The sequence below is a fragment of the Dermochelys coriacea genome, chromosome 3 (genome assembly GCF_009764565.3).
Source record: "Dermochelys coriacea isolate rDerCor1 chromosome 3, rDerCor1.pri.v4, whole genome shotgun sequence".
Taxonomy (NCBI): domain Eukaryota; kingdom Metazoa; phylum Chordata; order Testudines; family Dermochelyidae; genus Dermochelys; species Dermochelys coriacea.
The window spans coordinates 159,815,206-159,842,770 of NC_050070.1; the positions used below are offsets into that span (position 1 = coordinate 159,815,206).

Sequence of the window (27,565 nt, forward strand, 5' to 3'; positions counted from 1 at the left end):
CCAAAATATTGTGGGATTTGCTCATCAAGTGGGTTACTACCAGTACAATTGTGACATGAAAGTGGGGATCGGGACATGTTAAACCTGTGGCACATAAGGGTGACAGCTTGAAAGTGCTGCTTGACACAGCCCATTGAGTACAGGGACATATAAGGGGGTCTGCTTGAGAGTGCTGATTGACTCGGTCTGGTCAGACTTGCTCTGTTAGTGTGTGTGCGCATGTTCATCTGGTTCTAGGGCTGGAGAAACCCAGTCCTGGGAAACCTAGGTCCTGCAGAATAGCTCCACTGGGAGGGGACTTGCAGAAGGAAGGAGTAGAACTCCATATAACACACAAGTGACATGAGCAGTACATTAATAGAATTACAGAAACCCCCCCCCCGAAGAATAACCCTAATAAATGAACATACCCCGAAGTAACAGGCACATCTGGTAACACATTTACCATGGAGGAGATTACAGTAGTGTTGTCCCAGCAAAGCCACCTTAGTTGTTCTCTTGACAGCCCTTTTCAAATCCTGTTAATGGATGCTGTAAAAACCCTGCCATACAGTCCCCACTCTTCCTCAAGTTATGACCGGAGCCCTTTGTTCAGGTCTTTCAGGGCACAAACATGAAATTCAGGTTTAGTCAATGAAAACAAGTGGAGGTGTCACGCCCCTTCTCAAGCTAACCCTGAGCCAGCACAAATGTGTCTCAAATCAGCAACTATAGGAGCTAAACCCTTCAAGAGTGGAGACCATTTCCCTGGCTATAGATTCACAGAGTTGTTTCTGGGACAGATAGCCAAACCATGCATTTGCTAACAATATTCATGGTAGTACCCTCTACTCTGTAAAGTCAACTCTATCAGAGGAGCTGGTTGCCTTACGGGAGTGTCCCAATGTGGTTAAAACATTGTTTGATCTTGTACTATTTAGCAAACTTCCCACCAGTAGCAGCAACATAGGGCTTGTCTACGCTAAACGCTACAGTGGCACAGCTTCCCCGCTGCAGCTGTGCCACTGAAGTAATTCATTGCAAACACTACTACGTACACTGGCGGGAAGGGTTCTTCTGTCAGCATAAGATAATCCACCTCCCCAACAGGTAGTAGCTAGGGTAAACGGAAGAACTTCAGTCAAACTAGTGCTGTCTCCATGGAGACTTCAATTGGTTTAACAATATTGCTCGGAGTGTGGATTTTTCACACCCCTAACTTACTTAGTTAAACTGGCCAAGTTTTTAGCATAGATCAGGCCATAGGAAAGTTTTATCAAAATGACTATGTCAATAAGAGGTGTGGTTGTTTACTGACTTAGTTATGCCAGCAAAAGCCAGTGTAGAGCTTATTTCACGTGGCCGAAGCAGACTAAACTATACTGGTATAAACAACGAGGAGTACTTGTGGCACCTTAGAGACTAACAAATTTATTGGGGCGTAAGCTTTCGTGGGCTAAAACCCACTTCATCAGATGCATGGAGTGGAAAATACAGTAGGCAGGTATATATACACATGAAAAAATAGGCATTTTTCTACTGTTGTAACGTTGTCTACACTAGGGTTCTTTTAAGAAAGGCCTTAGTGTAGACAGTTCTCCAGCTCCAGCAGCCACGTGCTGCACTGTGTTAATTTACCCCATCTGTCTGTGTTAATGGATGTGGTATTGAAAACTGTTGCCAGAGCCTGAAAGTCATCTACATAACGATGGTTTCTTCTGCACCTTGTGAGACCATTTTCACAAGGGCAAAATGATAGGGTTACCATATGTCTGGGTTTTCCTAGACATTGCCTCTTTTTTGAGCCTCCGTCCAGGCAGATTTTTCAAGTAACAGAAAATGTCTTGGATTTCTGCAGAGCAGTCGCTGCAGCTCAGAAAGAGCCCCTCTGGGTCTGCTTCCCGATTAGTCCCTCTCCTGAATTGGCAGCTGATTGGCCCATTCTCCTGAAGCTACAGCTGCAGGATCCCACCCACCCAGGCCCCAGCTCCCAGCCCTGGGGAGGGGATCCCTCAGGTAGATGCTGACGGGTGGCTGCTACTGCATCCTGGGCTTGCACTAGCTGCCCTGCCACTATGACAGGGAATGACACTGCCCCCCACCTCCAGTGAGTACCCCTGTTGCAGGTATCCCCTCCAGCTCCCCCCTCTCCCCTTCAGCTTCCCTCCTCCCATACTGTCCTCTTTTGAGGAACCTGAAATATGGTAACCCTAGAAAGTGGGTGTAAAATGCTTATCTGGTAGTGCTTTACACTCATTTTGCATTGGTCTAAGTGACTACATTAGCTGGACAACAGTAGGATTGTGAACAGTGCTACCACCAAAATAGCTGCACGAGTGGGAATTTTTTGCTTGAATTTTCTCCCTCAAACCCAGAAGGGATTGAACTATGTTTTAATTATGTTTCTGATCTGTAGTACAGCCTTGCAGACTCCAAAGATGCAGTGTGATGCAGATACACTATTAAAAATACTCTTTGATCTCATGTACAGTGCAAGACTAAACCATGCAAATGAAAAGAAATGAGGGTTTGCATTTTTTATGCTTCTATTTAGAAGTCCCCCCCCCCCACTTTGTTTCTCCCCCTGCTGCAGCTTATTTTATACCTTAGAAAAATCAGAATTATTGAATCTGGTCTTTCCCAGTTTTGCATTAGAACTTGTTGGAGGTTTCAGAGATGTGGATTAGGAATTCTCTCAGCCTTAATTGAAAAGTAAGAGATGCTGCATCTTTAACAGATTTATTTTTCTCCCCAAGATTTGTAGGGCTATTGAATTAAATGGGTGTTCATGAAAAACAGAGATTTAAATTCCTCTCAATCAAGTTTCACTTCTTTGGTGCTGTGATGTCATAATCCTAGCAGTTTTCCAGTAGCTGAAATCTTTCCTATGATAGTCTTTCAAAGTGGGAAAAATCTAAATTTCTTCTTTAAAAAAGTGGAAAAAAATACTTAAAACAACTATTGTTTATACACAATAAAGTAGCTTAGGCACAAACTCAATTTGTCTTTGTTTTGCATCTTTAATAGTCTTGGGAGCCTGCCATATTGTAATAGTCAACATTGTTGATTTTACAGTATAGTTGGGACCTATTTACTGCGGGGAAGGGGCACATCAAATTCAGACGATAAAAGGTCTAAGACCTTAGGCTCCTCTTCCTAGTTAGTTAGTTGTTAGTCTCTAAGATGCCACAAATACTCCTTTTCTTTTTGCGAATACAGACTAACACGGCTGCTACTCTGAAATCTTCCTAGTCTAGATTGTGCCAGATAGCATAACCCTCAGGAACAAACAAACAAAACAAAAAAGAAACAAAGAAAAACAGAAATATCCTATAGGAAGGGACAGAACCTTCATGCGCTGGAAGAAGGTAAATTCTGCCACCACCCAAGTATGAAATTTAACTGCCAGACTTAATAGAACTCCACCCTTTCATTTAGTTTGAGCTTCTATCATAAGGAAGTGAGGGAGGGGAAAGAGGGCACTCTGATTGGCCAGGGACACTCTCATTCAGTTTAATCTTTCTAATAAAAGGTACTAGTCTAGGGTTTCCTTCTTGCGTTACTAGAGCTCGGGCCTGGCATAAGTCCAGTGCTGCTAGGAACATTGTGTTCATGTCTGTCCGATTTACTAAGGCTGGGACAAATGACTGTGCCATAGCAGCTGATCATCCGATTTCCCCTGTGAATGACTGACTGTCTCAACATCTTACTGTTCTGAGCCTGCAAAAGGGGCTGGCTGTTCAGAGATGTGCACTTGACATAATAAAAATACTTAGAGTTGCCAAGTCTGACTGAAGCTATTCCAGGAGATTCCCCTCCCCCCCATATGATATAATGTTATTTTCTTAAAATATCCCATTAAAATCTCCTGGATTGCTTTCAATAGTCACTGGGAGATTGATGACAGGTTTGAGAGTAGCAGCCATGTTAGTCTGTATTCGCAAAAAGAAAAGGAGTACTTGTGGCACCTTAGAGACTAACAAATTTATCTGAGCATAAGCTTTCGTGAGCTACAGCTCGCTTCATCAGATGCATCCGATGAAGCGAGCTGTAGCTCACGAAAGCTTATGCTCAAATAAATTTGTTAGTCTCTAAGGTGCCACAAGTACTCCTTTTGTTTTTGGAAGATTGATGCCGATTCTGGGAGACTCCAGACCAATCCTGGAGGGTTGGCAACGTAAAAATACTTCGCTAGTTTGCTCTAGCAGAGCTGACATATTAAATTACATGAGTACTTCATGTCACTTATTATGGGGTAAGAGGAAGTCTAGACTCCTCCTCTGTTAGAAATTGTTGGATGGGTGGAACCTGACCACCTTCCTGGTAGGAAGGTACAGACTGATGGAGAAACCAGGGTGTTCACTATGACTGCCTTAGGAGGAGGGGCCTTTTACCTTTAAATACAGCGCTTTCTTCTGCTTTCCCCCAATCCCACGGTCAGGAGAGTCATTTGATCGAGTGAGGCAGTCTTATATGAAGGTATTTGATGGGATCTTGGGATGGAAGATGGGCTGGTCCCTTGATATTAAGCACCTAGTGAGCCTTTGTTATCTATTATCTCTGTTTACATAATTAAATCACTTGATTTTTTTGTGTTACATCTTGAGTTTCCAGGACTGTGCTTTTCTATGGATGCCCCTGCTGTTGCCCCCAGATCTCTCAGGGACTCTAATCTCTTCTGCATTTCTTTTCCCCTCCAGGATCAGTGATTACTAGAGCTGAATGTATAATGTATTTGGTGGATGTAGCCTTTTTATGCTATTTGTGAATTAGCCACCAATTGCTAATCATTTCCTCAAATGTATAAACTATTTGGAATTATTTAGTCAAATATTTGTGGCAAACATTTATTAATTGTAAGTGTTTGATATATGAAATTTGAGTTGTATTAGCTATGGTTGACTGGATACATAGCTCTCCGGACAGGTTTCTATTTCCTGACTGGATGAGTGTAACGTAACTATTAGAATTTTGGTTTTTAGCAAAAAATGTGCATGTCCACAATTTGAAAAATTCACCTTTGGAGAATCTTCTCACCAATTTTCTACTGCCAGTAGATTCCTAAACTCTTTTATAATGTGAACCTGCAGTTTAATACCATATTGCATGGACCATATTGCACTTCTCCTTCTCTTTATAGTTGGGCAGATCACCTGGTCACATAGTTGCAATTGCATAGCACCCCTGAGTCACTGACAGCAATTGCTCACATGGAAGAGTAACATTAGCACGGAAAAAGAAAAGGAGTACTTGTGGCACATTAGAGACTAACAAATTTATTTGAGCATAAGCTTTCGTGAGCTACAGCTCACTTCATCGGATGCATTCAGTGGAAAATTAACATGGAAGTGTAACATTAACAATTCTCCGATGTACTTTTACTCTCTTTAATGTAATTTAGCAGTTTGAAACAAAGGGGAGTTAACCCAATGTGACCAGTAAACACTCAGTAGATAGTTGGAGGTCCACAAACTACTAAAAATTGCAGAAAGGAGACACAAGGGTGCATTTTCACTAGGAAAAAAGGATTTTTCCCCCGCATGTCAGCTAACCCAAGATAAAATCCTACTGAAGAAAGGCAGTGTGTTCTTTTAATGAGGAGGCAGGTCCAGGTAAAAACTAGACTTTCTTTGTCTTTACCTTGACCTCCTAACATGGGAAAACTACAAACTGCTTTATCTTCACTAGGATTTTATCTTTAACTAACAGTGAAGTAAGAACACAACTTTTTCCCCTAACGTAAACAAGGCCAAAATGAGCAAGGAAACAAACTTATTTTAGGTTTCAGAGTAGCAGCCGTGTTAGTCTGTATTCGCAAAAAGAAAAGGAGGACTTGTGGCACCTTAGAGACTAACAAATTTATTTGCGCATAAGCTTTCGTGAGCTACAGCTCACTTCCGATGAAGTGCGCTGTAGCTCACGAAAGCTTATGCTCTAATAAATTTTAGTCTCCAAGGTGCCACAAGTTCTCCTTTACTTTTTGCAAACGTATCTTAGAATGCAAATAAGTATTTCCTTCCATTTGAGTAAAACATGGCAAACCTGACAGGTCCAGTCACAAATTCAGTTCCTTTTGCAGCGAGGATGTGTCTTAGACTAAGGAATTCAAACTTTCTTAAAAAGAAAAGGAGTACTTGTGGCACCTTAGAGACTAACAAATTTATTAGAGCATAAGCTTTCGTGAGTTACAGCTCACTTGATCGGATGCATTTGGTGGAAAAAACAGAGGAGAGATTTATATACACACACACAGAGAACATGAAACAATGGGTTTATCATACACACTATAAGGAGAGTGATCACTTAAGATATGCCATCACCAGCAGCAGGGGGGGGAAAGGAGGAAAACCTTTCATGGTGACAAGCAAGGTAGGCTAATTCCAGCAGTTAACAAGAATATCAGAGGAACAGTGGGGGGTGGGGTGGGGGGGAGAAATACCATGGGGAAATACTTGCGGCACCTTAGAGCCTAACAAATTTATTAGAGCATAAGCTTTCGTGAGCTACAGCTCACTTCATCGGATGCATTGCAATGCTGCATTGCAATGCATCCGATGAAGTGAGCTGTAGCTCACGAAAGCTTATGCGCTAATAAATTTGTTAGTCTCTAAGGTGCCACAAGTCCTCCTTTTTCTTTTTGCGATTACAGACTAACACGGCTGCTACTCTGAAACATGGGGAAATAGTTTTACATTGTGTAATGACTCACCCATTCTCTAAGGTGCCACAAGTCCTCCTTTTCTTTTTGCGAACACAGACTCACACGGCTGCTGCTCTGAAACTTTCTTAGCTTAATTTTTAGAAAGATTAAGCCATGCAGCTGCCGCCTAATACAATATTTATGAAACACGCTACACAAACCCCGTGAATCAAGCACAAAAATGTGGCCGATCAGAAAGCCTGAAAACGGCACTGCTGTATTGCACTCCATTGTATCGCCCAACTAACCTATTAGCCATCGACAAGAGCCGCAAAGCACAGGGTATACACTGCTCAGCGGTACTTGCAAATAAAGGAATCGGTCCCCCCATTCGCTCAATGAAAGGGAGAGCGCAGAGTTACGGTGCCACGGGAGAAGGGTCAAAGAGCGGGGGGGGGGCAAGAGCCCTAAGGCAGCTTTCGAGAGCTGAGCGGAAGCATCAGCGGCCGCGAACTCCCCCCAGGGCTCTCGACGCCTCCCGCCGGGGGGAGGGGCCGGGGCAGCTCCGCGCTGGTGCCGGAAGTTCCGGGTCGGAGGGCACCGGAAGTCGCGACGTGGCCGCCCCGCCCCAGCCGAGCCGAGCCGAGCCGGAGGCTGAGGGAGGATGGCGGCGGCGGCGGTGGCGGCGGCGCTGAGCTCGGAGCGACTCGAGGTCTCCATAGACGGGCTGACCCTGAGCCCCGACTCCGAGGAGCGGCCCGGGGACGGGCAGCCGGAGCCCCAGGCCGTGAGCGCGGGGGGGTGGAGCCGGCCGGGCCCCGGGCTCCCGGAGGCGGCCGGCGGGGACGCGGAAGAGGCGGCGGCGGCGGCGCTGGGCCCGGAGCGGCGCTGGGGGTTCGGCCTGGAGGAGCTGTACGGCCTGGCACTGCGCTTCTTCAAAGGTGACTGACCCCACTCCCGGCCGCGCCCGGCCTCCTGGGCCCCTGTCCCGCCCCGAGGGCGCGGGGTGTCCCCAAGCCCTGCCGCCTCCCCCCGGGTGTCTCCGGGTTTGCCCCCGGCCGCCCCGGGGAGCGGCGAACGAGCTCGCTCCGCGCCCCCACGGGCTGCGAACCCCTCCGAGCAGGGCGCAGGCGGCGCCGGCCGCGTCCTGGTTGGGGCGAGCGGAGCCGCGGCCGCAGCTTGTCTCGGACTCGGAGCCTTTGCTCGCAGCTTAGCCCAGAACCACGGGGGATCCCTCCTCAGCCCCCGGCCGCAGCGCGGTGAAGGCCGCGGCCCTTCTGGTGCGGACCGGGGCTGGGCCGGTGGGTCACGGAGACAGCGAGGAGCCCAGCGGGGGCGGGCAGCTGTCTCACTTAGCTACGGACTTAAAAGAAAATGAGCGGCAATAGGATCTGTGAGTGTGTCCTTGTCAACCCTATTCCTACCACCCCAGGTTACCACTGTAAATATTATAACGCTAGAGAAGGACAGAGGTTAGGCTATAGTACTAAATTTATGTTAACAAGGATTGTACCAATCGGGATTTACTTGATAATTTCAAACAGTTCTAAAATGCAGAGTCGTTTTTTTACTGTTTTTTTTTTTGTTTGTTTAATGTTTAAAATGAAATTGTAGCGGCAAATTTCTCTGTATGTTAGGGGAAAAAGCAGTACTGGATTAAGATAACAGGTACTACTGGCTCATATTTAGGGCTCCAGCTCCTGGGGTCATGTGATTGTATTGGAATTTAAGTTTTAACTTTGTTTCTCACCTGCATGATGCAAAGAGAGCCTTGAAAATGTGGACTGACCATCACGATTTCAGTGATGGCTGCTTGAGTTTGCAGACAGCCAAACAATTACTTTGAGGGTTTTGAACTGCCCTATGCATCTCAAAGGGGTGTTAACTCAAAGGCTCACTACTCTGGGAGTCCTGTGAACGTTGTTCCAGGAAATAACTGTGTTAGCACAGCCATACTTTATCTTTTTGGGTAAGTACTGGGGGATCCTCGATGCCACCTCTGCCTTTCTGGAGGAGGGAGATGAGATCCCTGTTGCCATCTTTATTGCTCCCAGGGGGGAGGTTCTATCTTATGCTGATCCTGGGGAAGAATTTCGTTCTGCACAAGTTCTTTATATCATGCTCATCACCATAGTATCTGAGTGCCTTCCAGTAGTGCATTAATCAATGTGACAAACATCTGTCCCATGTTTGTTCTTTCATCCTCTCCCTAGGGGAGGTGTGTGCAGTGGAGCGTTTTGTAGTTTTTAGTAAAATGGTACTGTATGTTACAGAAGGCAAGGTCAAAGACAGGTTTCAGAGTAGCAGCTGTGTTAGTCTGTATCTGCAAAAAGAAAAGGAGTACTTGTGACACCTTAGAGACTAACACATTTATTTGAAAGCTTATGCTCAAATTTTAGTTGCTGAGGTGCCACAAGTACTCCTTTTCTTTTTAAGATCAAAGAAGTACTTCTTGCACATAGAGTGGATGGTGGTGAAGTTTGTGGAGGTCCTTAGGTCCTGTGTGAGTTCACAGTCTCAAGCTAGCTCCCAAGAAAGCTCTGTCTTCTGGACAGATAAGCTCTAACCTTATTGTACAAGTTCCATTGTGCCAAAGGAATTAAGTTGTTGAATACAGTCTTCATCCTGGAGCTTTATCGCTGATTCTCATGCATCTCTTCTAGGGGCCTGTGTTCTGGGCAGTGTATTGCCTTAGGGCTGGTCTACAGTGGGAACTTGCATCAGCATACTAGGTCTCTCGGGGTGTGAAAAATCCAAACCCCAATATGTAGCTATGCTGACCTAACCCCACTGGTAGATAGTGCTAGGTACCTGCAGCGATGGGTGAACCCCTTCCATCAGTGTAGGTAGTGTGTGCTGCACTGAAGCACTGCTGCAGCTATACGGCTGTAGTGTTTTAAGTGTAGACATACCCTCAGTCTGACCTGGAGAAGGAGATGTAACTCTGCAGTGTTTTTCTTTTTCTTAATAAAATAACAAGTTAGAGGCATTTTCTTAATTCTTTAAAATATGAGAGGCAAACAGTTTTTATCGAACGGTAAGTTTTCATGAATTGGGAATCAGGACTCCTGGGTTCTATTCCTGAGTCTCACTCTGTGTCATTTGGGACATGTCATGTAATCTTTGCCTTGTTTCCATCTGTTAAAATGGGTATAATACTTAATAGGCTTCTTGTGTGGCTTGTTGAGCACTTTTTAAAGTACTTTGAAACTTACGTATGGAAGGTACCTTATCTTTGCCTTTCATTCTTGACTATGTTTTATTACTCTACATTTCCCCCAAAAGATGTACTGTAAAATCAGACATTGTGAACAAGCATACATTTTAAATCACCAAGTGGAATGCATCAATTTAAAACTATTTCAGTCAACTTTTCCACTTGTGCTTCAGTTATTAGTATTAGTAATTGGCTAGAGAGACTCTCGTTCAGGTCAATGATTCAGATATGAAGTAGGATGGTGACTATGGAATGTCTGAAATGCATTTGTCTTGGTCCCATTCCCAATGGCTTAGGTATCCACATTGTAAAACACATTTTTGCATTGGCACCATTTATTGATAGCCTCAGAAGAGAGGCTAATGAGTGAATGCACAAGCTGTTGCTTCAGGTCAGAATTGAGGCTTGCTGGAAGGCTAATGTTAGGAAGCCTGTGTTGCTTGTGATCCCTCTACCTCTACAAAAGCTATACTATGTTGATGGAGAGAAGACTTTGGCTGTTAGTGTAGCAGTTTTCATGAATGTTGAACTGTTAGGGAAAAAATCTTCTATCCCTCTCTGAAGACTTGATGATTAAACATTGCAGCCCATGATGCTCACTGTCCACACACCCAACACAAAGCAAGTAAGGGCAACCTTGTGTCATGAATTGCTACTCTTGATGGCACTGATACAGATATTGGTCTGGACAGGGCATAAGTTGGAATACCAGGGAGGTTGCCACAGGAGGCCAAAAAATAAGTAACCCTAGAGAATAGGAAATTACTTATCCAAGTGTTGCTCCTGGATGTACATTTCTGGTACATATGACTAGCTAACCCTGCAGTCTTTGATTCTTCTTTCCATAAAATTTCATTTTGATCAAAAAAACTCTAGGGTACATCTGCACTGCACTGGAAGGTGTAATTTCCCAGCTCAGACTGACGTACTTGTGCTAGTACTGATCATGGTAGTGTGCTAAAAATAGCAATGTGGTCCCAGCAGAATGGGTGGTGGCAGTTTGGCAAGCCACCTCGGTACATGTCTAAGATCTCAGACAAGATTGTAATCTGGTAGCCACCCATGTTACCATGATCAGACTGCTGTTTTTAGAGCATTCGCTTGATCAGAGCTAGTGTGTTAGGCCAGTTAATAAGCTGCAGCTGCTCTGCTGTAGCACTTCAATGAAGAAGCTCTCAGATGGTGGGAGAGTGCTCTCCTGTTGGCATAGTTAATCCAACTCCCTGAAAGGTGGTAGCCATGTTGATGGTGGGTTAGGTTGGTATAACTAAGTCACTCGGTTGTGGATTTTTCAGATCCCTTGGCAATGTAGTTATACCACTATAGGTCTGTAAAGTAGACTAGGCCTTAGTCTATCTGAGCTGGGAACTATAGCTCCATGCTGCAGTGCAGATGTACCAATTGGGTAACAACTTATTGTGATTGCCAAGATTTTTCATTATTGTGTGTTTATATAGATCAAAGAACTCTACCTTTATTTGTGATGTGATGGTATATAATTAAATTAAGAGTGGTAAGGCTTAAAATATTAAAGATTTTGTTTACTCTCTACCAAAGAGAGACATTAGAGATGGTCTAGATATAATCCCTTTTCCATCTCCCCTGTTACTGGCAAAATTGTTCCCTGCATTACTGCTGTATATTGTACTGCTTTGTGCACTCTGCTTTAAAATGACTCCAGTGTTGGGGCTTCCATCACTTTCGTTAAGAGAATATTCCATATTCTTAGGCCAGGTCTCTGCTCAAAACCTTTGTTGGTATAGCAATGTTAGTTAGGAGTGTGAGGGTTTTGAGACACCTCTGTACTGGCAAAAGCCTTAGCATGGACACAGTTATACTAGCATGAAAATGCTTCTGTCGGTGTAACTTATTTCACTCACTAAACTCCTTAAGCCGTTGGTTCCCAAAGTGGGATCCCTGAATCTCTGGTGATCCATTGTTATATAGGGGTCTGTACTTTGAGCCAGGCCCAGAACATAACAGAATGGCATTCTGGCACTTTTGCTATATGAAGGATGCCATTTTATTCTCAAAATGGCATCCTGTACATTGCATGACCTCTCATGCACTAGGCATGAGTGGTCATGCTTGTGGGAGTATTCCAGTAGTACTACCTTTGTGCATTCAGGATATTACACCCCTCTTTGAGGGCTTAGACTTTTTCTGCCATAGATGTCAAGACTCAACACTTCTACAAGATAGGAAAGTAATAGGGGAAACCATTTAGGGGAAACAGAAATACAGATCAAGTGATGTAGGGTTTCAGGACTCTGTGGTGGAGATAGGAATTGAGCCCAGGGAATCCTGAGACCACTGAACTCAACTGTGTTTGTGCATGTGTATGAGTGTCATAATAAGCCTAGCTAATATACGTACATTTCAAGTTGTTTTAGGAAATGAAAGGGATTCAGGATATATAGGTGCCAAAGGGGACCTTGGTGGAAAAAGGTTTGGGAACCACTGATACAAGCTATATCAGGAAAAGGCAAAAGGTCTTTTTTGCCAGGGTAAGCTGTACATATGCTAAGAGGTTTTCCAGGTAACTGTACCTTTTCTTAACTGTAACCTTTTCTAATGTAGACTTGGCCTTATGGATGGAAATCTCTCTGCCTGAAATGTCCATATTTTCTCCCCAACCTTCAGTATACACCAGTTTGAGGAAGAGACTTGTTATCTGTCCAGAAATGATCAGCTGTGCAGCACCATCAATGCATAAAGAAACAGTACTCATTTTACTACTGGGAAGCTACAGTGGTATCCTAAGGCCTAGTCTGCACTTAAAAATTTGATCAACTAGCTACATTGCTTGAGTATGAGAAACCCCTCCTGTCGCTGTAGGAAGCACCTACACAATGGGTGTTGCAGCAGCACAGCTGCAGCACTTTTGTTCTGCCGCTGTAGCAACCATGCAGTAGACATGGCCAAATCCTGTTTCTTTATTTCATCTGACCACAACTGTCTATTCCCCCTCAAATCATGCTAAAGGAAGTTCTATCTCTGCCCTCAGACTTGCACAAAGGCTTCAGACAGGAAGTATGACCTGGTCTCTTCTGTTGCTTGGCATATAGCAATTGGTTACTAGAAATGGCTGAATTGTCCCGCCAATGAGTTTTGTGGGTACATTCTTGTTCTCTGGCATTTGAAAAGTGTTATCTGCTCTAGAGATCTACAGATGTGATCAGAATGGTCCTAGGCCTTTTTGATATGCCCTCTGAGCATAAGGACTTGTTTGAGTAACTTTCCCTAACTGAGATTTTTATTTCTACTTTTCTTGCCTCGTCAACATACTCTGTAAGGGTGAGTGCTAATAACTGTACATAGATTAGACAGTAATTAGGTTTTTAGTCATTCTTGTAATATTTTGGTTTGTCACTTCCAAAAAACACCAAACGAAAAACACATTTTTGAGGCGGTTCTAAAAACTCAGAATTAACTGTGTCCCATGGGACTCCTTCCCTTAGAATGGATGCAGTAATTGAACAGAAGCCTGAGAGGGATTGTTATGAGTATATTGTGCACTGTTTCTTGGTGAAGAATTTTCAATATTTAAAGTTGTAAAATGACTTTAAATATGGCTATAAAATATGGTTATAAAATGGAAAGCAATACTATTTATTTTATATAAGCAATACACTAATACTCCTTTCTTTTTAGCATATTTAATTGCATTCTCTCGAGTCTTAATTTGCCAGCATATATTCCATTTTAGATATACTATTTGACAATAATGAGACAGTAAATTAAATTTTTTGTGATTATAAGGGAGACAGTTGTCTGTGTGCCTTGCACCTTCAACTGCTTTCCGTTTCTAGCTCATTTGAATGGTTTAATCTTTCTCTTGGTTGTGTCATACTTGCAGACTAATATTAAACAGTCTTAAGTGCATTGTTAATAGGCCTGGCTTTAACTTTAGCATAGAGACTAACCTGTTTTGAAGAGTTGTCTCAATGGACAACTTTTTGAGTGTTCAGTGGATTTCTAGCGTGTTATCACTTAATCAAGATGCTAACAGAATAAAGAAAAGCTGTATGGAGGATTGGATGGCTAGGGGATTGGTAATGGCCAGTTACACAGAGCTTTTACTTCTTAATCATCAGTTAAGTCCAGTCCACGTTGTTAGTGACTGAAAGTTGCTAATGTCTGGAGCTTGAGTAGTCTGAGTAGTTGTTGGGTTGTAGTGGACAGGGTAGACAAAGATCACCATATCCTTCTGCCATCCTTGGAGTGGTTCTCCTAGGTTATAGTTGGGGTATATCAATGGAAATGAATGGGGAAGCTTGTAGTGTTGCTGACTTCGGTACATACCTCCTCTGGATAAATAGAACGCATTATCCAGTGTTGTTCTGGGACCATTCAGAAGCACTAAATATATATTAAATTGAAACAAAAGCCTCATTTTACCATGTAGAGATGTCCAGTAATTATATTCAGGGCTGTCAAAGGCTTATGACTCGTGGACGCTTAACGAGCCTGGCACTGAAGAGCCTATTTGGCAAGACTCAGAGGACTGTAGCTTTTTCCATGCACTCTGGTGCAGACAGTTTCAGCTACTCTATTTCATCTTCTGATACGGTTTAACTGTTAAGGTTCTAAGGCCTTGTCTACACTGTAGAGTTTTATCTAATAAAAATGGCATCACTTTTGTCAAGTGCTCCTTGTGTCCGCAGAGCACATCAGTACTATGCTCCTTGTGTTAGCAGAACGCATCCACAGTAGCAGCTCTTGTGTTGACATGGAGAGCAATGCACTGTGGGTAGCTATCCAACTGTGCATCTGGCTACAGGGTGCTTTGGGAAGGGTTTGCAATGCCTCATGGGGCAGGTATAGCATCACATGTTGCAGGTTTCTCAATCCCATTGTTCCATGGGCATCCTACTAGATTACCAGCTGATTTTCAACTGAAGTGTATGTGGGGGGAGGGAGTGTGTGTGTGTGTGTGTTTTTGGGGTGGAATATATATATGTGAGAGACACAGTTTGTGTGTGTTGGGGGAGAGGGTTGGCATGCTGTCTCTTTATGTTCAGACAGCAGCCTGAACAACCAATCCTGGGGGAGGGGAACACCCTTCCAGGTCAGCCCCCCAGCTCAGCACAGCAGTCTGCTCTGCCTGCCTATTCCACATTAAGGGTTCTGTGATTCCTTCTGAGTTCTCCCACAGCCTCCTCAGCAGCTCTGTGAGCTCTCCAGGCTGAGGAATGTCAACGCTTTCTGGAGCTTTGAAAGGGGAGGGGTGCATGCCTGCAGAGTAGCTGAGTTCAAAACAGTGAGCAGAGCAGTCACAGTGGGCATTGTGGGATACTGTGCGGGGAGGCTAGTTATGTCAATATAACGAACGGCAGTATCTACACTGGCACTTTGTCGATAATACTTTTGTGCAAGAAGTGCTACCCGTCAAACTGGTTTTATTTTGTCACCAAAAATGGGATTGCAGTGTGTGCACCGCCACTGTTTTGCTACCAAAAGCTACCTTTTGCCAACAAAACTCTGCAGTGTAAACAAAGCCTAAGTATGATGGGTGGTTAGAGCTTGGAGCACAAACGTGATTAAAACAAGAAATAGCTAGCATGTAACCTAGAAGCTCAGGGTCTCTTGACTGACTCAAAGAATACCATTAGCTAAATACTCCCATTTATATTATGAACAAGCCACTGAATTCCCCCCCCTGCCCCCCAAATCTCTTAATCTTAAAGTTGTCTGATCCTTTTTTTCATTTAGCTTTTTATTTTTCTCTCTTGAGGAAGTTTCTTTGTCAATACAGATTTCAACTTCACTTCATATTTGAAGCTTGGTCATCAGAGAGCTTATTTACATTGGGAAAATGTAGATCTGTAATTCTCAACTGCTGGTAGAAATAGGCTTTACTAACCCTGCTTTGAGCTGGGCTCAGATACTAATTCTAAGGGCAGGGTTAGACAACATGTGGTAAAAATATCCACACACTGTCTATGCTACAGCATCCAACAATGAAGAATTACAGGTACACAGTTCCCCATTGTTAGATTTGTCTGTGTTGGTTTAGTAATCTGAAAGTGTACTTTGCATATAAAGCTAGACATAATGTTGTTTTAGTGCCCTTGTCCCTACCATGACCAAGGACAGTCATCTCCATTTGGATTAGCTTGGATTTTCTGATCATTTTTGTATATAAATAGCATTTTCAACGTGAGTATTCACACTGGAAACCTGTTTTTAAGAGTCAGCTGTATTTTATCTAATTTAATATTCAAATAGTTGCAATAAAGTGCTCCCAAATGATCCATAGACCAAGAGCTATTTTCAGAAATTATCTGGTGGATAATTACAATTAAAACCAGATAGCTGGACTTAACATTTAACTTCTGTTTTTCCTAGGTTCTTACAGTGTTGTCTATCACAGTGGTATATTAGCCATGGCTCTCATTTATGTTTATATAAGAAAAAAACAATTTCAGAGTAACTGTCTGAACTGATTTGAAACTGTGGCCATGTCTACACTATAATCTTAAATCAACCTAGGTTAAGTTGATTTTACAGCAGGGGAGGGCAAACTATGGTCCGCGAGTCAGATCTGGCCAGTCACGGTTTTCAGTGTGGCCTGCGGGATTGCTAGCCCCGTGGTGCAGCAGGGCTAAGACAGGCTCTCTGTCTGCCTTGGCCCCGTGCCACTCTCGGAAGTGGCCAGCACTATGTCCCTGGGGGAGGGGGAGCCAGAGGACTCTGTGCGCTGCCCTCACCTGCAGGCATTGCCCTCTGCAGCTCCCATTGACCAGGAACGGGGAACAGCGACCAATGGGAGCTTCGGGGCTGGTAACCGCAGGCAAGGGCAGTGTGAGGTGGAACCGCCTGCCCCACCCCACCCCCAGGAGCCACTGCTGGACATGCTGGCCACTGACAAGAGAGGTGCAGGGCCAGGGCAGGCAGAGAACCTGCCTTAGCCCCGCTGCGTGCCGCTGCCACTCTGGAGCCGCTCGAGGTAAGCAGCACCGGGCTGGAGCCTGCATCCCTCCTGCCCCCCTCACTCCAAATCCCTGCCCTGAGCCCCCTCCTGCACTCCAACCCCCTGCTTCAGCCCTACATTCATGGACCTGCATACAATTCCCCACCCAGATGTGGCGCTCAGGTCAAAAAGTTTGCCCCCCTGACTTACAGCTGCTGCAGTAATTACTGCGGTGGCTGATGTCCGCACTATCCTCCTTCTGTTGATGGTGTGTGTCTTCACCAGGAGCGCTTCCACTGACTAAAGAGGGCCAGTTTAGGAGGCTGAGAGCCAGGGGTCTGAGCTCACGCAGCTCCCTGCTAGGAGCGCAGCTTCCCCCCAGCCGGGAGACTGGGGAAACCACCTGGAGTCCGGTCAACTGCAGTGCTCCTGGTGGGGAACTTGGAACCAGGAGCCTTGGACAGCCAGGCTCCGAGCTGGGCACGTTCTTTTCAGTTTCACAGCTGCAGCCTGTAGGTACTTTGGCTGCAATTCATGACTGTACAAGCAGTACCAGCAAGCATAGGTTTTGAGTGCAGTAGGCCTTTCACTTGAGTTCTGTATTGTGGTTATCTACAGTAATGGCTCCCTTATACTAATCTTTCTAACCAGAGAAAAAGGTTATTCATTCTATTTTGTGTAACAGGAAACAAGTCTTTTCTGCAAGCAGTATAATTTAAATAATGGGTGTTCCTTTGCTTTGTTTTGACAGCCAGTGAAACATGCTGGGATAGTCCTAGTTGACACTTTTTCTTTAAATATATTCCATGCAGCATTTTTCTTGCTAATAAGTAGAACCATGCATGGATACAAAATTTGTATCTGCATCCATCCACAAACATAGTTTGTGAATATAAAGTGGGTATCTGCAGATTTGCATGGCTCTACTAATAAGCGTTCCGTGTAATTGGACTAAGACAGTATCAAGATGTGATATGCAGAATTGATACAGAATCTGAATACTTTTTGAAATTAATTTTAATTTACTGTAAATATAAATTGTAATGCTGTTTCTCCTCCAGCACTGAAACTAATTCAGTCTAAGCCTTGCTAATTGAGTCACCTCTAGTCTCTTAATTGTGGAGTAGTATCACATTTTGCCAAGGCAGTTGGAGTAATTTAATTGCCTTAAGCAAGATTTTCCCCTTAAATTGTGATTGTTTACTTTCTGCAGTCTTCCTTGCTGTAGCTCTTGGCATAAAGCAAGACACACAGAACAGTGTTAAAACTCTATGGAATGTAAAATTTAAATCTTAGCTCTTTATACAGAAATGCCTTCCCATGCCATTACAGGGGACTTGGGAAGCATACTTGTGAAAAATTCTCATTAAGAAGCCTCTTAAATATTTCAAAATTATAGATCCATATGATACAATTTTGGTCTATATAACTTAAGTATTTATACGGTAATTACCATATTTTTGCTAAAGATGCAATCTAGGATACATTATTTAAAACACTTTTTATAATTATGTTGCAATAGCTGCTGCTGAGTGTTTCTATTCTGGACAAATTTGCTTAATTTTGACCAAAGAGGATTTATGACTTGTATTTAACAATTCAAGGGGCAGATAATTTCCTCTGGGGCAAAAAATTGAGAACACTTCAGGCATAGGTTACCCTATCCATTCTGTGAGGCTTTTTCATATTAGTGTAAGCTTCTCTTTTAATGAATAAATCGTAATACCAAATTCTTCTCTTTGCTTTGGCAGAGAAAGATGGCAAAGCCTTTCATCCAACATATGAAGAAAAACTGAAACTTGTGGCACTACACAAGCAGGTTCTGTTGGGACCCTACAATCCGGACACTTGCCCTGAAGTTGGATTCTTTGATGTGCTGGGAAATGATAGGAGGTAGTTTGTCTCTTTCATTGGCCTATATTTCAAACAGACGGTGAGAGAAATGCAGTTAACATAATCTTGGTTCAAGAGTAGCAAAACAAATATATTGTACAGTCTGAAAACGCAAATAAGTTGGTGGAAGGGGGAGTTCTTCAGATGTGTACCTGACATATCAGTTACTAGACAAATATAAGAATAGAATTGTTTAGACTTGAAACTCAGGAATACTTGGCATCCTTTAATTCTTCATGAATCTAATGAGATTTTGGGGCATTAACTAATCAAAATAGTGACTGTTATAACAGAAGTGGTTTAGATGAATTGTATAAATCTAGCCAGTTGAAGATAATCAGTCATAACATAACAGAAGCAAGAGGGGGATAATGCATCAAATGCCTCCTTTCCAGTTTTTCTGAATTTTGGATTTTTCAAAGTATACTGTGTCGTTATAGTTAGGTTTAATGATGTGCGTTAGAGACTTGCTTGCAATACTTAAACAAAATCCCTTCATAAATGTTACGCCCTAAAAAGAGGGATGGGCAGAAAAAACCTTGTAGAATAGAGAGGAAAAACAGCTATGAAGTCTTCTGGTTGAAATGTAAGTTGTAAGAAGAAAAACTGTTTTTTCTAGTTACTATGAGATAAACACGCTTGGTTCCAAGTCTCTTGTGCATCATGGCTCAAAATGTGACTGTAATTTCAACCTGAGTTCATTCTGTTTGTTGGATTGGGAATTGACCACTATCTTGAGAAGATAGTTGCATGTTCTTCTAACATTATATACTCTTACTGGTGTATTATTTTTTTTTCTTTCTCAGGAAAGAATGGGCAGCCCTTGGAAACATGTCAAAACAGGAAGCCATGGCAGAATTTGTACAGCTCCTTAATAGGTGTTGTCATCTCTTTTCAACCTATGTCACCTCCCATAAAATAGAGAGAGAAGAACAAGAAAAGAAAAGGTGAAGCGGTTTTTTTGGGTTTTTTTGTGTGTGGAAGAGAGCTGTGTTCCTCCATATGCATGCAAAGCTGCAGCTAGTTTCAGTTGCAGGCCCTTACCTTTGTCAGTGCTCGTCTCCCAAATTGCCTTGTACCAGTTACACTCCTTAAGCCTTTTTACCATTTCAGTGATAAGTGAGTATTTGAAGGAAGGGGGTAAGAAGACCAAACCTCTCTAGAGTACCTTAGAAGTGCCTGGCTATTATTTCTACTGACATTTGTAATATCTTTGAGGAACTGAGTTTGTCTAAAAATAACTTTCCCACTATCTGACACTGAACAACTAGAATATAAAATAATGAGCAGATTCCTAAAATCTCCTATCCTACCAGTCTCCAGTGGGCATAGGCAGCGGCTGAAAGCCCCCTTGGGGGAGGCTAGCCCCCCGGGCCCACCCCTTCTGCCTGAGGCCCTATCCCTACCTCTCTCCTTCCACCCCCCCAAGGCTGGAGGAGCCCCAGCCAGGCCAGCCTGAGCCCCACCCCGGACTGCTGGCCTAGGGCTCTTCTCTCCCCCCAGCTTCCAGGGAGAGGGGGGAGAGGAGGGATGCAGTGTGTCATCCCTCCCTAGGGTGGCAGTGAGGAGGGATGTGGCAGGTGGGATGTCTTGGTAGGGACCTCCGGAGAGGGAGGAAGAGTGGAGGAGAGGAGTCAGCACAGGCAGGGCCCCCCCCCCCCCCAGCTCATGTGTTAAGTAGAATCTGCATAGTAGTTTCTAGGGCTGGGATAGCTCAGTGGTTTGAGCATTGGCCTGCTTAACCTAGGGTTTTGAGTTCAATTCTTGAGGGGGCCATTTAGAGATCTGGGGCAAAAATTGGGGATTGGTCCTGCTTTGAGCAGGGGGCTGGACTAGATGACCTCCTTAGGTCCCTTCCAACCCTGATATTCTATGATTAACAAACATAGGGAAGGGAGGAGTGGTTGTGGCTGAGCTCAAGTTTGCAGCCATTTAGCTTCATGTTCTACCATAGTTTGCTGACAAAACTTAGTAGGTTAGAGTGATCATCAACTTATGATTCTAATTTTTACACATGGCAAAACTGACAGCTGAGTAAAGCTCAGACAAGTCTGTCTTCTCCATATCTTCATAAAGATATTACGCCTGTCAAGTTAGAAAGGAAGAGTATTGTGTTGCAGTGTGTTGAATACCGAAAGCCTTATCATACATATGAAAAGAAGCCCTAAGCCATGTACCTTGTACAGTGAGTCATGTAGACGTAACTTTTGACTTTGCCGCAGATGACAAAATGGTAAAAGTAACTACATTTAGGATGGTGGAGATGCTGAAGTGTGTCATTGAATGGCTGTCACAGGAGGGAAGAGGAGGAACAGAGGCGTCGTGAAGAGGAAGAGCGAGAGCGTTTACAAAAGGAAGAAGAGAGACGTAGACGAGAGGAGGAAGATAGACTGAGACGGGAAGAGGAGGAGAGGCGGCGAATAGAGGAGGAGAGGCTCCGGATGGAACAGCAGAAGTGAGTTGTTGGAATAGACCAAATTTAAGAAAATTGCTATCCATGCTATTGGAACAGTTGCCTTTCATTCTGTGCTCGCTTTGAAATAGTTATACCATAAACAAATGCCAAAAGTCTTGGTCAGGAGCAGTCTGTGTGTGGATCAGATATGGCATATGGAGTTCTACAATGAGATCTGCAGCTACGCAGCTTACAGAGGAGCAAATTTGCAAACATTGCAGATCCCAGCATGCAGTGCTACATTTTGAGCAAAATCGCTGTTTAGTTTGCCTTAAAAACATTATAAAGCATTTAACCCCAAGATAGATGCCTTGTCCTCTTAATTTGACATTGTAGAGCCACTGATGCAACTGAGAGAATGAAGGGGAAAAAGCAGCTGTGCAGAAGGGTGATTCGTTCTGGGCTCTGTAGTTTCATGGGCTGCAGTTATGCAAATTTGCAGCCCTCTGGTTCTTGGCAAGTTGCTAATGCTACCCACAGTTGAGGAAAGTTTGAGTGCTCCTATGAAAAGGTTACTTGAATTGTGATTTGAGGCCCTGTATATACTGAGAATTGAACCTAGGTTGTTAACTTTCAAGAGGGTGCTGTATAATCATGTTTCTCAACTTCAATTCTATGCATACATGCACCAAAATTTTCAAACCTTGTTCCCTAACATGGCTTGATTTTCAGGGGTGCTGTGTCTGCAGCTCCTGTTTGCTGATGTGGAATTTGTGTGTGCTTAGTACCTCTAAAAATCAGGTCACTAAAGAGCTGGAACTTTGTGCCCAAGATTAAAATTTGGTCATATTCTATGATGATGTAAAGCTTTAACTTTTTTTAAAAGCAATATATTTAAAGTTGTGTATTTCATTATATTTACCAGCAGAAACGCATCAAAATCCCAGGAACATGGATCCATCCATCGTATACTCGGTGCATAAGAGAATAATAGTTAATTAAAACTTCTTTCCTTCTCTTTGATTAAAAATGTCTAATTTCATCATGGCAAAAGGTTAACAGTGAGGTGCCTCTGTGTTTAATATATTTGACTTGGAAAGGGGAATGAGTAGTGAGGTAGTAAAATTTGCAAATGTCAGTTATGTAGGTTAGTCAGAACCAGAGCAGACTGAAAGGAACTTCAGAGAGATCAAAAAAAGCTAGGACAATGGGCAACATGATGACAAACAAGATTCAATTTCCAGAAATGCAAAGTAATACACATTCGGGAGAAATTTTTCAAGGCCAGGTCTACACTACGGGCCTAGGTCGATATAAGTATATTGCTCAGGGGTGTGAAAAGTCCACACCCTGTGTGACAGTTATACTGACCTTAATCCCCTGTGTAGACAATGCTATGTTGACAGGAGAGTTTCTCCCAGAGAGCTTCTCCCGTAGACAGGAGAGCTTCTCTGCCTCTTTGGGAGGTGGATTAACTATGCCGATGGGAGAGCATCTTCACTTAAGCACTGCAGCCACACCAATGCAGCGTTTTCAATGTGGACCTTCCCTGACACTTTACAGGGTTCTAAAGTAACTGTCACTCAAAAAAGGGTTCCTGAGCATCGCTGTATCTGATGACCTCTGCTCAGCGTGCCGCTGTGGTCAAAAAGCAAACAAGATGTTGGGATGCACAAGGGATGGGATGGTGAATAATAGAGAATATTCTAATGCCTTTATATAAATCAGTGATACAGCCTCATCGCTTATGCTATGGGCAGTGCTGGGCACCTATTTCAAAAAGGATATTATAGAAGTAGGAGGATTTAGAGAAGAGTGATGAGTGGTCAAAGATCTGGAAACATATTTTGTGTAAAGAGATTGAAAAGACTGCGATTGCTCATCTCTCAAAGGAGGCAAATAAGAAGAAACATAATAAGAGCTTGTTCTCCCTGTCTCGTAACCCAAGAATAAGGTGACTTTCAATAAAATGTAAAGTGGGAAATTCAAAACTAGTAAAAGAAAATATTTGGTCATATACCATGTAATTGAACTGTGGAACTCATGGCTTCAGGAAGTTGATGCAAATAATTTTAAAAGGGGTGGGGGGGGAAGGATTGAATATGTATATGCATATCAAGAATATCCATAGGTGTCAAACATTTTGTGGAAGAAATATTAACCTCATCCTTCAGGGTTTAATCCAGTCTGTAACTATCAGAGATCAGAATGAGACCCATCTGCCTACTGCCAGGCTTTTTCACCTTTCTCTGAAGCATCTAGTCCTGGCCACAGTTGGAGACAGGATATTGGACTAAGTGGACCATGTGTCTGATCAAATTCCTATTTAATTCCTGTAGAAAAGGAGTAAAGCTGCATATCCACTCATATACACTAACCCATGTAATAATCCTAAAGTGTTACCAATTAAACCTGCTATTGTCACACATTGCATTGTTTTCTGTCCTCCCCTGAATCAGGCCAGTCATACTTCCCCTATCTGGTTGAGTACAGGTTGTCCAGTGAATTTGAGGCAGATCAAGTATCACAATGTATGTTCTCCTTTTGTACAGAACTCTTATTTTCACCATAAAGCATTGACATAGGACTACTTTGGCACTCTGTCCTTGATGCCTTCTGTGTTGGAGGATTATTGGGATTGTGTGTGTATACTTGAACACCAAACCCTTTTTTCTGGCTTCTAAATCTGAAAAATGCAATATTGTGACTTTTTTAGCACTTCCTTCTGGTTTATCAGACTTCAAATGGTGACTCGTGGTGTGCCTTGAAAGGCAGCTCTTGATTTAACACTTTAAATGGATTTTCAAACATTCAGTAGAACATAACAAGCTGGCCTCTTGCTAATACTTTTCTCAACTGGCATATTTTAGATGGGAGAAATCTCACTTGCATTATCTCCTGGCTTTGTCCTATCTGTATTAATTAGTTTGCACAAGGAATTGAGTTCGCTGTATTTGAGGCAAGTTAAAAATCGTGATCTTGCTGATACCTCCAGCCATTTGTAATCTTCATACTCTGCTCCTGACAATTTAGGCAACAAATAATGGCAGCATTGAACTCCCAGACTGCTGTTCAGTTCCAGCAATATGCAGCCCAGCAGTATCCGGGCAACTATGAGCAGCAGCAGATCCTAATTCGCCAGCTTCAAGAACAGCACTATCAACAGTACATGCAGCAATTGTATCAAGTCCAGCTTGCACAGCAACAGGTATAGTAGAACATTTGAGATATACAGGGTCATTGGTATCCCTGATCCAACCTTTCTACCAGAGGTACTAATGCACTTTAGTTATCCTAGGTCAGAGGTAATGACTCTTAAAGTTTAAAAAGTGGCGTTTGGTTGGCTGACACTATCAGATTCAAATACCGGAGCTTCTTTGTTAATCTCTTCCTGTAATTTTCTAAAACAGCCATGGCTAAGAATATTCTAAGTAGACAGTTTAACCTTTGACTTGTCTGAAGTGACTTTGTCAATCGCTTAATCCCTGTTAGAGTTCTTAAAGGTCAAATGTTAAGCACACTGTAATAATGTGTGCATACTTCAATAGTTTAATGTGCCCGTATCAGTGGAATCTGGGCTCAGATGGCAACAAATCTACGTTTCCAGAATTTCTGTATTTTAATGTATGACGTTAGTTCAAACCCATTCATGGGAAAGTCTTTTAAGGAATTAGAAGTCAGATCACATCTCTATTGCTCTTGTTTTTCTTTGATTTTCATAAAGGCTGGTACCATGTAAATATGATCCCTTGATGAGCATAAATTTAAATACATCTGCTCTTCCCATCAATTCTATAATCTATTGGGTTTCCAATTTTTCTTCAGGAATAAACCTTCCTTGCTAAATCCAAAAGACTTCCCCGCTGGCTAATTCCAAATGTTAACTATAAATTGTTTGAATTATTACATGGTACAGTTCTCCCTCTCCATGGGTGAATTAAACCATTTGCAAAGGGTCCACACAAAATCTATGTACCGCTTATGACCCCCCCCCCCTTTTTTTTTGAAGCTGGTAAAGTGCAAAGGCCTTGTTCTGTGTGCAAAGCATACTCAATCTGTGCCTTGGAATGCCATTCTTCTGGCATGCTTTCTATAGCTGCTCTCTACTTTAGTTCTGTGGTCTTCTTTTGCTCTTAGTCTCAAATTCACACAGATTTGATATTGTAAACCCACAAACTGGCAGGGGATTTATTATAACTCTCAGGTACTTCTGCTTTCAAAAAGTTGACTAGATTTCAAGATAGGCCCTTTCAACAGGCTAACTATTAAAGGCCAGTAAATATGTAAATGTGAAATTCTGTGCATACCTTTTCTAAAACAAGTTTTTTTTGTGAGCAGAATTACTATAGTGATTACTGAAACTTGCAAACATTTCTCCAATTAGATGTGAAAACAAATTACCACTAGCTGTCTCCAGTTAGGATTTCAATTGACCATTTTCAATTTTTTTCAGCATCTGAATCGAAATGGCCTGCCTTCAAAAGGCCTGACTCCATGTAACTCACTGATTGCAATGGGGCCTGTTTATGCTCGGCACACCTGAAAATCAGGCCACTTGATTTAGATGCTTAACTTTAGGTCCCCAGGTTGGAAAAATGTTGGCCTATATTCTGAAATGTTAATTGATTACGATATTTTGATAGTGAAGGAAGAACTCCCAAGACTACTTCCTTGTTTTTACTGAACTTGGTTTCTCTAACTGTAGGCAGCATTACAAAACCAGCAGGAGGCAGCAGGGGCTTCTATGACTACCATGCCAAAGGTGAATGCAGCTGCCCCAGGAGAGAGCCCATCTCTTAATGGACAGGCCAATGCTCATACAGACATCCCTGAAAAAGAGCTGGAGCCAGATGCTCTGGAAGAAGCACTAGAGAATGGACCAAAAGGTATGACTAGAACGAGATTCCTTAATTTAAACAAGAAACCTGAGACTTTTGTTAGAGCCTAGTTCTTTGAGTGCTGGTCCCTATCTGTATTCCCCTGTGGGTGCACATGTGCTACATGCACCTGAAGTTGGAGAATTCCTGCAAGCAGCATCCATTGGTCTGCGCATGCACCCTTGCTCTCCTCATGCCTCAAACTGAGGATATAAAGGGCAGAGCAGAAGACTGCCTCTCCAGTTCCTTCTTGATCAGAACCTCCCGGGTCCAGAGCACCTCATGGAGAAGACCACGAGGCCACAATGCCTCCCACAATGAGGGGTGATGCTGGTGTGAGGGAATCCATATCCACACATCCTTGTCAGCAGGCAGGAAATGCTCTCAAAGCCTAAGAGCAGTTCTTCCTCTAACTGTGCTTCAGATGACAAATGCATCTCTGCTTAAATTGAGCAAGTCTGTTTATTCAGCCTGTAAGGACTTAGATCATCCTAAGGTCCCAAGATCATGACACTAGAGCCCTGGTTTTATGGGCTTTTTCAGTACCAGACCCTGTACCAATGACACCAAGTTCACTGGTACTGTCCAAGCTAAAACATCTACTGGGGGGAATTATGTGCCAAAAACTAAAAATTAGTGCATACCCCCCCAAAAAAGATGCACACAATATTTTAATAATGTATTTGTCAAAATAACACAATATAATTACACCAGTTTCAATTATTTTGGTAATTTATTTCAATATACTTGTCAGCAAGCTTGTCTGTAACAATACAGACAGCAAAAAAAATTCAGGGAATGTTTTTTAACAAATAGATTCCTTACTAGGCATATTAATAGAGAACTTTTGAGTAATAATTCACTTAAACTACAATACCAGAACCGTATTTCCCGAATCCCTCAGAAGCAGTGCAAAGGCTTGGGGGAGTCGGGAACTGAGGGAGGTAATTGCTGGGAAGGAGCCTGGGTGTGAACTTGCAGGGTTGTTTGGTATGAATGGGCAAACTATGGAGCAGGCTTTTTTGGTGGGGGAGGGGATTGTTAAAGAGCTTCCCCTATGCAGACCCTATCTGACCCCTAGCCTCTCCAGTTAAGTTAGGCACATCTGCCCCTATCCCCATGTGTCACTGTGCCCCCATTCAGGCACCTTTGTGCCTTATGTGGCCCTGTACTCCCTCTCCCATCCCTTGCGCCTCCACTCCCATTCAGCCCCTGCCCCAGTCTGTCCTCCCTCCCCCCTGTCTAACCCCCCAGCACCCCCACACTGTCCGTTTCCCCATATCCCATGTCTCTTGGCCTGGCCCAGCAGGTGCTATGAAGAAGGCAGGCTTTTTCTCTTCCCTAGCTGGCTGGGAGTGGCTGCTCTGTTCTAGCAACACAGCGCCCTTTGGTGGTCAAAAGGTGGAACAGCAGCAACTTTCCGGCAGAAGCTATTTTCTGCAAAAATAAAATAAATTATACGTGGCACATGAATTATGCGCATGCATGGTGGCGCAGAATTCCCCCAGGAGTGAACATCAGTTCCAGCAAGGAACACCTGACCAGAGCCTCAACCACTGATGGTACCTTCCGCATCTCTCACAGCGCCTCCAATCCCGTCAGCACAAGGGGATCACACCCAGGGAAGGCAGAGACTTGTACTACACGA

The 27,565-nt window shown here is 43.3% G+C and overlaps 1 protein-coding gene across 1 annotated transcript in view; it reads left to right on the forward strand.

Moving 5' to 3' along the window:
* The first annotated feature begins 7,220 nt into the window (after positions 1-7,220).
* The window catches only part of ACBD3 (acyl-CoA binding domain containing 3), a 33,200-nt gene continuing 12,855 nt past the window's right edge, over positions 7,221-27,565 (forward strand). Inside the window, exons 1-6 of the mRNA XM_038397251.2 lie at positions 7,221-7,560; positions 18,504-18,645; positions 19,452-19,592; positions 20,942-21,100; positions 24,074-24,248; positions 25,746-25,926. Of these exons, the coding sequence (XP_038253179.1) occupies positions 7,284-7,560; positions 18,504-18,645; positions 19,452-19,592; positions 20,942-21,100; positions 24,074-24,248; positions 25,746-25,926 (1,075 nt within the window). The 5' untranslated portion in view covers positions 7,221-7,283. The remainder of the gene's footprint in view (positions 7,561-18,503; positions 18,646-19,451; positions 19,593-20,941; positions 21,101-24,073; positions 24,249-25,745; positions 25,927-27,565) is intronic.